This window comes from Macrobrachium rosenbergii, chromosome 13 (genome assembly GCF_040412425.1).
Source record: "Macrobrachium rosenbergii isolate ZJJX-2024 chromosome 13, ASM4041242v1, whole genome shotgun sequence".
In the NCBI taxonomy this organism is placed as follows: domain Eukaryota; kingdom Metazoa; phylum Arthropoda; class Malacostraca; order Decapoda; family Palaemonidae; genus Macrobrachium; species Macrobrachium rosenbergii.
The window spans coordinates 23,764,377-23,776,934 of record NC_089753.1 but is presented as its reverse complement, the minus strand read 5'-3'; the positions used below and the strand labels follow the sequence as shown (position 1 = coordinate 23,776,934).

General features: G+C 38.9%; 1 protein-coding gene across 1 annotated transcript in view; it reads left to right on the top strand.

Moving 5' to 3' along the window:
* cyp33 (cyclophilin-33) overlaps window positions 1-12,386 on the top strand; it is a 28,511-nt gene extending 16,125 nt beyond the window's left edge. Inside the window, exons 3-7 of the mRNA XM_067114721.1 lie at window positions 2,029-2,253; window positions 3,117-3,245; window positions 5,702-5,879; window positions 6,059-6,207; window positions 6,736-12,386. Coding sequence (XP_066970822.1) covers window positions 2,029-2,253; window positions 3,117-3,245; window positions 5,702-5,879; window positions 6,059-6,207; window positions 6,736-6,804 — 750 coding nt within the window. The 3' untranslated portion in view covers window positions 6,805-12,386. The remainder of the gene's footprint in view (window positions 1-2,028; window positions 2,254-3,116; window positions 3,246-5,701; window positions 5,880-6,058; window positions 6,208-6,735) is intronic.
* Window positions 12,387-12,558: the final 172 nt, after the last annotated feature.

The window sequence follows — 12,558 nt, the reverse complement described above, 5'->3', positions numbered from 1 at the left end:
ATGGACCTGTATGCATTCCCACCATTCAGCATGGTAAGGGAAGTTTTAAACAAGTTTCGTGCCCAACAAAATGTAACGATGACCTTAGTAGCCCCGTTATGGCCTCTGAAGGAGTGGTTCCTGGATCTCCTCAGACGACTAGTATACTTTCCGAGGCTACTTCCACAAAAACCAAGTCTTCTCAGACAGCTTCATTTCAGGCGTTTCCATTGAGGATTATCCACTCTTGCCCTGACAGGATTCAGACTGTCAGGAAACCATCAGAGCGAACGGCTTTTCAAGATCGGCTGCAGAGGCTATTTCAAGGTGTAGACGTCAATCCTCTAGCAAGGTCTACCAAGCTAAGTGGACAGTCTTTCACAACTGGTGTAGAAGACATGACATCTCATCTTCTTAGACGTCTATAACGCAGATAGCAGACTTTCTACTCTATTTTAGGTCCTTTAGAGGTCTGTCCCCCTCTACCATTAGAGGTTACAGGGCCATGCTGGGCTCTGTGGTTTGTCATAGAGGTTTGGATCTGTCTACAAACCAGGATCTCTCAGACCTCCTTAAATCCTTCGACATATCCAAACAGAAGAAGGTAGAGTCAGACTCATGGAACCTAGATGTGGTTCTGAATTGGTTCTCTGGTTCCCATTTCGAGTCCCTTCATTCGACGACGTTAAGGGATCATACGAGGAAGACCGTCTTTCTTGTGGCTTTAATAACTGCTAAGTGAGTAAGTGAGATTCATGCTGTTGACAAGAAGATTGGGTTCTCACAAGGAGACGCAATATGTTCTTTTACCCTTGGTTTTCTGGCTGCTAAGAACAAGACTCCATCAAGCCCTTGGCCTCGTTCTTTTGCCATTAAAAACTTATGGAGATCCTGGGCCCAGAAGATGAAGAGAAAGCTCTTTGCCCTGTAAGAGCAGTAAGATACTACTTACATAGGACTGAGAGAATCAGAGGACCTGCTAGTAATTTATGGTGCTGTTTAAAGTCCTTCCCGTCCCCTTTCCAAGAAAGTCTTATCATTCTTTCTAAGGGATCTTATTACAGAAGCGCATTCACAGGTCAGAGAGGAAGTCTTGCCTTTGTTTAAAGTTAAAGTTCACAAGATCAGAGCGGTCACTATCTCGTTAGCTTTTAGACATAACTTGTCTCTCTTCTATTCTTCAGTCGACATATTGGAGGTGTAATTCGATTTTTGCAACTCATTACTTGTGTTAAGTGGAAACGGTATTTGAAAACTGCAGTACCCTGGGTCCATTGTCAGTGGCTGGCATGGTTTTTGGGGGACGAAGCATAGGAAGCATTCCTTCTATTCTTGTTCTCTTCACCTTGACATAGGATGTCGAGTCTTAGGGGAGCCTGGAGTACCCACCAGTTTTTTGTTATTGGATGGGTTGTGGTTTTTATTATGTGGTGTAGGTGACAGTGTTGTCTGGTTGTTCTCTTTTTGGTACTGTGCCCAGGGCAGGGGCAACTATTGATGCTTTGCTAGCTATTGGAAATGTCCTCTTAAAAGCTCCCACTTAAGTAGAGGTGTTTCACGGCTACACCACCATGGCACTACAGGTTAAGATGAATACCAAACAGAGGTAGTATCTACCTGCAGTAGCTCTCTTACCAGGTAATGTAACAACAAGCACTGTTTCAATGCTAGCAACTTTTATATTCTCAAATTCATCACCACTACTAATGTTTTGGGGTAGAATATGTCCATGTATCCCACCTCCTGTCAATGTGGGATTCAGCTGTGTAATTACTTGGTTAGTTATTATATGAAATGTTACCAAGTAATTACAGAATCAGAGCCCTCTCCTCGCATGGACATGAGGGCACAAACACATTGAAGTTCTTTGCTGAGTTGTTCCTCTCTTTCCCCAAAAGTGTTGGGGGGCTAGTCACCTACACAGAACAAAAGAAGCGCTACCACAAATTTCAAAATTGAAGCTGCCGTGCGAGTTGAAACTAAAGCTATGTAATTACTGTACTTTGTAAGTATATGTGAAACTTAATTTTATCATAAAAATATTTTCAGAATGAAAGTGAGTTGTATGGTCGCACAATCAGAGTCAACCTTGCAAAGCCACAAAAAGCAAAGGAAGGTTCTTCACGTGCTGTTTGGGCAGATGATGAGTGGCTAAATAAATACTCTGGTGCAACATTAGAGAAGGAAAAGGAAGGTGAAGAAGAGGCTAAAGAAGGTGAAGATAGTCAGGAAGGGACATCAGAAGGAGTGAAAAGATCTGCGGAAGAGACTGCTGTAATTTAATTTTCAGTTTTGTTTGATTTGTAACTTAATTTAAATCGCTTTAGAAAGGGCTTACACTGAACTTGTTTTTCTTTAATTTTTCCACGCACTTACAACTTTCATAATTTTTTCAACCTTAATAGGTTTTTGTAGCTTCCTTCTCATAGCATTCATGGAAACAAATGAACTGAGGCTCTAAACAGTAAGAACCACTGAGACTTAAGTTGGTACACTATTTATTTTTCTTTACAAATCACAGTACAGTAGACTCACATCTTGCCATTGTTTGACACAGTGTTTACCCTTTACAACATGGCATGTCAGCCTGTGGGCTAGAGAGATAGAGTGGAAGGTACTTCTTTTGCTGCTGCTTTGTTAGGGACCATGGAGTTAATTGCCTTGGCAGTTCAAAGTTTAGAAGCAGTTAGCTCCAGGGATATGCTGTGTTTACCATCCAGAAAACATTTCTACTCAGACTTAAGCTGATGCAAAATTTGGGATATCCCTCTCCAGTGTGCTTTTAAGTTTTTTTTTTTCTTGGGCCACAATATTTTTGTTTTAGATATAAGCTTTTTCTGTTTTAATTATACATGTTGCCTTACATGCCTTTGTGTGCCTGCCACCTACATCACTTTACATGCTGCTATAACTAGTTCTTTTTCTTAGTCTCTGGGTGATTCCTTCTTCAAATTGTCATTCCAGTGCTTATCAGTACAGTACAGTATTCATTTTCTGTTTTCATATTTGTTAATCATCAGTTGTGTCGGTTGTTTATGAACTAGCAATTGAGTTATTGACAGATAATGGAGTATAAACTATATTATGACGATAGTACTGTAATATGCAAAGGACTAAAATTAAATTTTTTAACTTAGGATGATGAGCCAAAGACAAAGAAAAAGAAGACTAACCCACAAGTTTACTTTGACGTTAAAGTGAACAGCAACTTGATTGGACGCATCGTTATGCAGCTGAGGGCAGATGTTGTTCCCAAAACTGCTGAGGTGAGTAAATTAATATTTGTTGGATGTATGCAAGGCACTTTAGTCATTTTGTGCAAGTGTTTTGAGGTTGTTTTGCTTGAAGCACTTGTCAGATGGAGTTATATCAGTTCAGAATGTGCTCTTAAAGGGTCAAATGCATGTTTATAACATGAGCACTTAATGCAGAAGCTGAACTAAACCCTTTATGGGTATCAGCATTATGGAAGATGGTTTTTTTACTTCTTTCACCATTTTAGTCATGCACTGAGTTTGGTGGGATTAATTTGTAAATCTTTATGATTTTCTTGTATGTGCCATTAGTTATTTCTAGGAGTTCACTAAAAGAGCTTTGTGGTAAAGGATGGAGAATGAAGAGAAAGGTAACAGACAAAAATTAGAAATCCTTTCTGTTGATCAAATGCTAGATTGAGACATGAGAAGAGACCTACTGAGGGATTCAGAACCGATGAAGCAGATGTTTTTATCAAAGCATCGGATAAAGCTGAAAGTTGGCAAGTGTATATTTTATAACCTACCTAATTTTTGTATTATTTAGAGCCTAAGTTCGATAGTTTTGATATTTATAGAGTAAAAAATGAAGTCACCGATGCGGGACCGAAAATCACAGACAAGGATTCTAAAACAATTAGTGGCGTAAACATATGACGCCATTTAGGCGGTGAATGGATATCTTAAATGCTTAAAAATTTAGGCTTCGACAAATTCGATAATGGCCAGCAGGATATGGAATTGTCCGATTTGCAAGACTGCATTTGTGCTTGTTACCACTTTTTGTATTGAAGCGAAGACCTGTGGCAAGATTTACTCCTGGTGTGAATAGGTAATTATTTCTATGGTGGGTGGTTACCATCCAAAAGTGTCAGAGCTGTTAGACAACACGTCATTTTGAGGAAGAGTAAAATCGGACATTATCCATGAGAGCAAATGACCAGTCATTATTGATCTCGCCAGTTTATGATGAAAACGTGGATGATGACCTCCTCCTCGAGAGTGCAATGATTGACATTTTGTAAATTAATTATGTATAGTGTTAGATGTTTTATTTGTATCTAAAACATATCTATTAAAAAACACAGTGATTATAACAATATGTTCCTCATTCAAACTGATTTCAATATATTTTCCTTTTCCATGCATATCAATATAAATCGTGTTACATTTGATTGATATTGAAGCAGGTAAATAATAGCTTGAGCTTGCCCTCAAAATCTTGACTCTACCAGTACCTTTTATTTGCAGCTTGTATACAAGCGCTGTTTAGGTGTTATATGATATAAATAAAAACCAAGAAAATAACAATGGGTTACATTAACTGAAATAAAACAATGGCGTTGACTTTACAACTCTAACAATTGAGGAAATGAGGCATCATTGCTTTTCATTTAAATTCTACTTCTAGTGACCGCTCCTGACATGCTGCAAACAGAAGGCTATAGTGTCAAACCTGAGATAAACAAAATGGATTGTCTTTGTATTCCGCCCTGAATAGATGTAGATCTAACAAATGAGCTATAGACTGGTTCATTATGTGGATGAACTACTTGCACTGAATTATTTGTAAAGTAGAAACAATAGAATATCAAGAAATGGAAGAAATCCAGCTAACAACTTAGTCCCAACAACTGCTGTGGAAGTTGCAATGAAACCTCCACAAAATAATAATAATAATAATAATAATAATAATAATAAAATTATTGAGAATGATAATGCTATCAAGGGACGATCAAATCCTGCTACGCCATCATTGATATCGCTGAAGCCTTGTATGGGTATTAAAAGGCCAAGAGAGACAAGGTCTACCCAATTGGATGCGTTAGCCTGGAGTAACTATGTTTACATATCTTCGAGCATGCTCATTGTGTTCACCTGCTGATGCACAAAGGAAGTAGACAAAAGCTCCACCTACATGGGATATTTGGGGAAAGTGAGCAAACCTTCCTTTCTCTTGGTCTTGGGTGCTAATATCAATTTGAATATGCCATCGCTAAGTGGGCATGAAGAGACGTTTTATGTAAACTTTCACTGTGGAGCATGACATTTAACGTCATTATTGTGTTCAAAACCCTTACCTGCGATTTTGATGGCTCTGGCATGTTTTACTCTGGTACCAGAACTATTGAACAGGTAGTAAATAACACTTTGGCAATAATTAGGTAGGGTTATAAAATATACACTATGCCAACTTTCACCTTTATCCGATGCTTTGATAAAAGGTGTTGCGCAAAACCGTCTTCATCGGCTCTGAATCCCTTAGTAGTTAGTAGAACCATCAAAATGAGTAATGGTCTGATTTTCCCATAAAATCATTGGCCCTGGGGCAGGTTAGCATGGAGAGTCCTTAGCCCATGCATTGGCATTTATAGTTTAAGAAAGGCAGTGCTTTTATTGCACTAGCAGTTTTTATATACCTGTATATATGTTCACCGTCATTTGTTACGTCCTTCGACTTGTTTCAGAATTTCCGATGTTTATGCACACATGAAAAAGGATATGGATACCAAGGTTCCACATTTCACCGTATCATTCCGGGATTCATGTGTCAAGGAGGAGACTTCACCGAACACAATGGGACAGGTGGCCGATCCGTATATGGTCCTAAATTTGAAGATGAGAATTTTCTTTTGAAGCACACTGGTATGATATCAACTGTGGTGGTATGTTTAAAAAATGGATAATAATACTGTACTGATCATTGCAAAGGATACTTGTGTCCTGCATTTCAAGTTTGTTTCTTAGTTTTTATCAGATATTTAATGAAAAACATCCTCAGACATTGATAAGATTAATGAATCAATAAAACTGCATCTTGACAGGTCCTGGGATACTTTCCATGGCAAATTCTGGTCCAAACAGTAATGGTTCCCAGTTTTTCCTGACTACTGAAAGAACGGAATGGCTAGACAATAAGCACGTTGTCTTTGGGCAGGTTATGTCTGGCTTAGATGTTGTGAAAAAGATTGAGGTAAGGTTTGTTTACTATACTTTCCATTATTGCAGGTAGGTTATGTATACACCATTAAATAATATACTCAGTAAATTTTATATGCTCTGTATCAGAAATTGGGATAGTAAACCCAGTGAGCCTTGTAGGGGGTAGTACCGTCAGTGCACCTCATGCGGTGCGCTGTAGACATTACTTATGGTTCTTTGCAGTGTGCCTTTGGCCCCTAGCTGCAACCCCTTTTGTTCCTTTCACTCTACCTCCTTTCATTTTCTCTTTCTTCCATCTTACTTTCCACCCTCTCCTAACAATCGCTTTAAAGTACAACTGCGAGGTTTTCCTCCTGGTACACTTTTCAAACCTTTTACTCTCAATATCTGTCACAGCTCTGAATGACCTCGTAGGTCCCAGTGTTTGGCCTTTTGCCTAAATTCTGTATTCAGTTCCACAAAGCTAGTGAGAGTTTAGAGTTTGGAGTTAGCGGCCTGTTAAGTCATTTACTAATAATAAGAATGAGATGTTTATATACATGATTTTTATCTTTTTCAGAAGTGTGGTACAAGGTCTGGTAAACCCAATGCAAAAGTTGTGATCTCAAACTGTGGTGAGTTAGTATAAATTACTTCTCAGAAGAAGCTCATTGGAAATAAGGAAGGCAATGAATCGAGTTTTTAAGAAGTACTGCAAATTAGTATTTATAGTTACAGGATTTGCAGTTTTCAAATTGATTTATATTAAATTGATTGTAATTTTCTAGATATCCTGCATATTTATATATGAATGCCAAATTATTGGTGTCATGTATAAGTTGTCCAGTGTTGTGCAGTTGTGCAACTAGAAATATTTCTAATGAAAGAGGCAGTTGACATAAATTGCAAAGATGTGTGTTGAATTTTTTTTAGTGTTCAGTGATGTACTGTATAATTAATCCAAAGTCAGCATCTTGTCTGTACTCACAATTTTACCTTGGAGTCTTTAAGATTTTACACCTTTTATTATTACAATATACAGTATATGTAAGGTTTTCATCTTATGTATGAGCATATTCGAAATGTGCTTCAACTTTGATGTAACCATTACGATTAAGTTGGAAATCATCCAAGTGTTATTTATGCAAAAAACTATATTTAGACACAGTCATCGCAGTGTTATGTTGGCAGTACTGTGTAGTAGCAACCCAGTCAAAGTGGACTTTTAGTACAACACTGTTCCATGCTTTGTGTCTCTCACAAAGATAACTATTTTAAATACTGTATCTCCACGAATTTTGTGAGTTTTATCAGTGACTTTTACTACTGCATAACCTAGTAATAGGTGGGACACATTGCCACTTTTCTTTTGCAAGAACTTTTTTTTGGGGGGGATCGATCTATGCTTGTTCAGTGCATGATCATTTTGCTTTCATTTCTCACTTCTAAGTTTTGATTGCAGTTCAGTAGGTTAAAACAAAATTGATTGAGTTGCACAACATGTATACATGATGAATTCTTTTTGAAGTATAAAATTGTCATCATGGAGAGACTGAACTAGTCAGTTTGGTTACATTCAATATACAGTAGAAGTGTGATCACTATGATTTTCCCCTCAAGCAAGCTATGTAAAGCATTTTTGTAAAGTAACGTCATTACTGTAATAGTAAAAATTTGGATTTGCCTTAATCTGTTCAAAGCATTTTTGTTTTCTGTTCATAATTGTTATACTTTAATGAATACAGAAGTGATCTGTAAGAATCAGAGATCACAGTGAAGTAGGAACTTGGTACTTCAAATAAATTCTGATAAGCTTTCAGATAAATTCAAAGCTCAGGTGCTCTCTTCTGATGTATATTTTCCTTATTAGAACAGTCAAGTTGAATCCTTTTAGCTTAAATAACTAGTATTTCTGCATAAAATTATGTACTATATCAGGTACTTTTCACAGGAAATAGGAAATCAAGATACGACAGATTGCGTCTTGTTGCTACCTCATTTTTATTCTTGTAATTAATGGTGTCCTGTATGCTAAATCTAAAGCTTTCAACAATCTGTCTTTGATAATCTTGCTTTGTTCATGAAGATACTGAATTGATTACTGAACTAGTATTTTCAGTACAGTATATGAGTTTATTATGCCAGCTTTACTAGAAATAGCCTGTAGAGTAAGTATAATACTGCTGTTTCATAATGTGAATAGAAAATGTAAAGCAGGAGAGTTCATTATATTTTTTCAAATAGTTTAAGTTTCGACTTAAAACCTAAAAACTTAAAACCTCATTTCCATTTTACTAGCTTATTTATTTCAGTATTTTACTTACTACTACTTACTACTTTGGCTCATATTTTATGAAAATACAATATTGTTCCCAAGGGGATACCCTTTAAGTAGACGTATCCCACAGCGCAAGCTTGAATTGGTTGTTGAAACTTTGTGACAAGTTGGTTAATTGAGTGAAGGTGTGTGAGTGGTGGAACCCCTGACTTGCCTGCCAGGAGCAAGCACTTTTTCTTTTGCTGGGGTCGATTTAAGACATCTTGTTGCTCTCATGGCTGAATATAAAGTTAAAACCTATTTCATTTAATTTTTATTGTATGTGTGGTGCTCGTGTTTATTGTTCAACTTGGTTTTGAACGAGAAAAAGAACAACAACAGGTGTGAACAGTACAGGCACGTACTATTGGCCACTTTATGTCTCAGGTGTCAGGGTAACCAGTTTCTGTTCTTCAGTGGTAGGTCATGTGAGGAGTGTGCTGGCTGGTTTCCTGTGCATTAGAGAGGTACATGGTAGCAGAGGAAGTCTTAAAGATGCAAGTAAGTTTCTTTGAGGGGGATTACGTTACTTTCAATACCATTTAAACTTTTCGGCTCCTTCCTCTCAGACTGCCCCCCCAGCCCCTTCTCCTCATTCTCTTCTGCTCAAAGAACTGGTGAGAGTAGGACGACTTGCCTCTGCTCTTTGACAGTGCTGACCCAAGTGCGCATGCCAAGCTCTTCTTCAGTGTGTTTGTGATTTGCCACCACTTATCCCTGCTTTGTTGACTGCTTCTGGGATTTCAACTTTATTTGTGTACCTTTGGAGATATGGCATTCTTTCTGTATTCCAGAAGCTCATCATTCTATGCCTTTTTGGATCACTTAGCCTCCCATAGCTGTCATTCTTACCCGTGGGAGATAACCCCTCCCCGAGATGTCGAACATCGGTGATACTCCTTTGTCTGGTGAAGTTCTTTCCTCAACTAATCCTCCTGCTTGTGATAGGGTAAGGTGAAAAAGCACAGATTTGTCTCTTCCATCTCTGCTGTGTCATCTGCCTCTTCATCCTCCCATAGGAAGAAGAAGCATAAGGGGTATAGAAAGTTATCTCACATGTCAATCCAGACTTCGCGTGAACACCGTCCCTCTTCAAAGGTTAGTGGCTATGTTCACTTACCTTTGGTCAAGATGTCTGCTGTAGGTGTAGTTGGTACAAGGGTTCCTGAGCACATCCAGGACCAAAACAAATCTTCCCACCCCTTCCAAGACCAGAGTACTGTCCTAGACTTTTTCTCATGGAGATGGGCATTCAGGAGTTTTTGGTGATGGAAGGAAAGGCATTGACTTCCTCTTGCACCAATTCCTACCTTTGGGTAGTAATAGTATTGAGAACACATGACAGGCTCTTTATACTCTTTTTCACGACAGGCTTTGACCGATAGTAATCTCTATGGAACAGGTTGGTTAGGTATCCTCTTTGCTCTTTCCAAAGAGGTGGTGGAGGAAAGGCATTCCAATAGCTTGGACTCCTTAATCCACTTTGGTCTCTCCTTCGGGTCTTCCGGAGATTCAGAGGGAACTTTGGCCAAGCCTTTAGTGGCAACCATATAATCTGTGTCCAGTGTCAGGAAGTCTTCCAAGACAAGGAGCCCAATCTTCTTTTTTCTAGAAAGGGCAGGGAAAGAAGGAAGGAGACACTGAGGCAAGCAGTCCCCTTCTCCAGCTGTCACAAGCAGGGGGATGCCTGTCATGCCACTGGGCAGTGTGGCAGAGCCCTGAGTAATGTGTTCTTCAGGACCGTTACAACCTTTCAAGGATGGATGCCCTCCCCTCTTGGTTACTGATCCGGTTTCTGGCCTAACATCCAGAATCTTCCAAAGGTCTTGCCCAGTTGGTAGAGGTGAGGGTGATGCTGGCAAATAATTCACTGGAAGTCAGATGACTGCTCTCCAGAATTTTAGTCAAGTTTTCTTGGTGGCTAGAGACCAATCATTAAATTCTTCGTTTACAAAGGAGTTAGTGCTCAGAATCAGTTCAAAAGGTAAACTACTCAGTCTGTGTTGGATTTCAGTGGATCTGAAGGACACACTTTCAATTACTCATTTAGGCTTTCACAAAGTACCTCCTCGTTTTCTGCATAGAGACTGTCTACCAGTTCAAAATTCTGTGCTTCAGACTGGCAGCAGCCCCCTCAGGTGTTCATGAGAATGTTCAGTTTGTTGATATTTTGGGCTGATTTGCAAGGGTTATATTTGTGGTTGCTTAGATGTCTGGTTAGTTCTCAGAGCTGCAGTTGTCCTACACCGCATCCTTGCATTTTGCTGTGATTTGATAATCAGGGTAAACTGAGAAGTTGAGCTCTTATCAAAGCTGTAGGTAATTATTTGGGCATGCTAAATATGACAGCACCAAGTCATCTCCCATCAGACAAATTTCAGCAAGTGAAGGTGACAGCACAGTTCCTGTTGAGACTGGAACAACCAGCTTGGTTTCATAGATGGTGTCTATCTTTGGTTGCAGCACTTTGCAGCAGATCATCATGAACTTCACCTTTTGTTGAGGCAATCTTCAGTCCTTGCTGCGAGGCCTGTTGCTCTGGAAGAGCTTGGACCACCCTGTCTGTGCTTATAATCCTTCAAACAGTTTTACCCACCTCGGCTTAGGTCTCCAGTGTGGGATGTGACACCTCCATAGCCTAACTCAGGTGCCATAGACCCCTTGGAATTGTTCTGATGCCTTTCCTTGTGGTAACAAGTGCAGCCTCTTTATCGTACTTGGCCCTCAGAAGGCTGGGGATTCTTATTTTCATTATTCACGGGTTTGCGGCAAAACTCAAACCTGTCCATTTCCGAGATTTTAAATTTTTTTGTTTCCTCCAAGAATTTGTTGTTGGGGGCTGGATAAGATGCTTTTGTGCCTTTTGCAACCCCTTTGGCACTATTTGTTAGAACCCAAACTCTTAGGGCAGTGTTGGGTCCTTTTGTAATACTGACAGGAAGTGTCCAAGAACACCTTTTCTTTCTGGCCTGTGAAATGATCAAGCAAACAGCTTGTCCCTTGAGGAAGAAGATTGTTCATTCTCAGAGAAAGTTCATAAAGTATGGGCTTTGGCCCATTCCAGCCACTTGGAGAACTTTTCAGCCATGAGTAATGAGGGCAGGTGTTTTATAGTGCCATACTATATCTCATTTTGCATTAGGGATATTGCCCACAGGGCCTTTCTCATTAGGACCTGTGGTGGCTTCTAAGGTATTAATCTCCAAGTTCTAGAACAAAAGACATCTCGCCTGTGGTACTAAGATGGCATAATTCCAAATGCTGAGCAACTGGCTCTCTCTCTTCCTCTGCAAGGCAGCAGACAGGCCAAGAATGTTTCACAATGCAGGTATACTTCACAATTAGTTTTGTCTGATAATCCACTTCAACCACCCCACAGTTCCTGCTATACCTAGTGGAAAAGTGCTTACTCTTGGCTGGTGAGTGGTGGTTTTCCTAGCTCACCCACCTACCTTAAGTTTACCACCTGGTTACCAAGCTTAAACAACTCATTCCAGCTTGCACCGGGGGATACACCTACTTATAAGGTTCTGGTTTGTATGCCCACAGAAAATGTTACTTTGAAAATTTGATGTTTTGCCTTTATTTAATAACATTTTTTCTTGCAATATTTTGTTCTCATGTAAAACACAAGTAATATATTTGACAAAATTTTTATAATTATATTGTCTGTCAAGACATCACTTCTGTTTTATGAGATATAAACTTGTGGCGGCCTTGGAGTTCTCTTTTGGAATACCTATGTCTGTTTTTAAACATACAGTATTTGTAAACTTATTAAGACTGAAGGCACTTTGTCTATTTTTTCACTTTTTATTGTAATTCTTGAAAATCATTTAATGATTTATCTTCACAAACTCAAAAGACATTTAGTCTTTATTTGTACAGTATTGTTATAAACATATTCCTTTCCATATTCTGTTTTATTTATCCATACAGTGCCATTGTGATCTGAACATTTATTATCTTTCCTCATGATCAGACATAAGCTATTATTTCCATGTTTCAGAGAGAGAGAGAGAAGTATATCACTTCTACCAAGAAGTCATCCATCGCTAATGTAGAACCACAAAATAATTTTGCTTG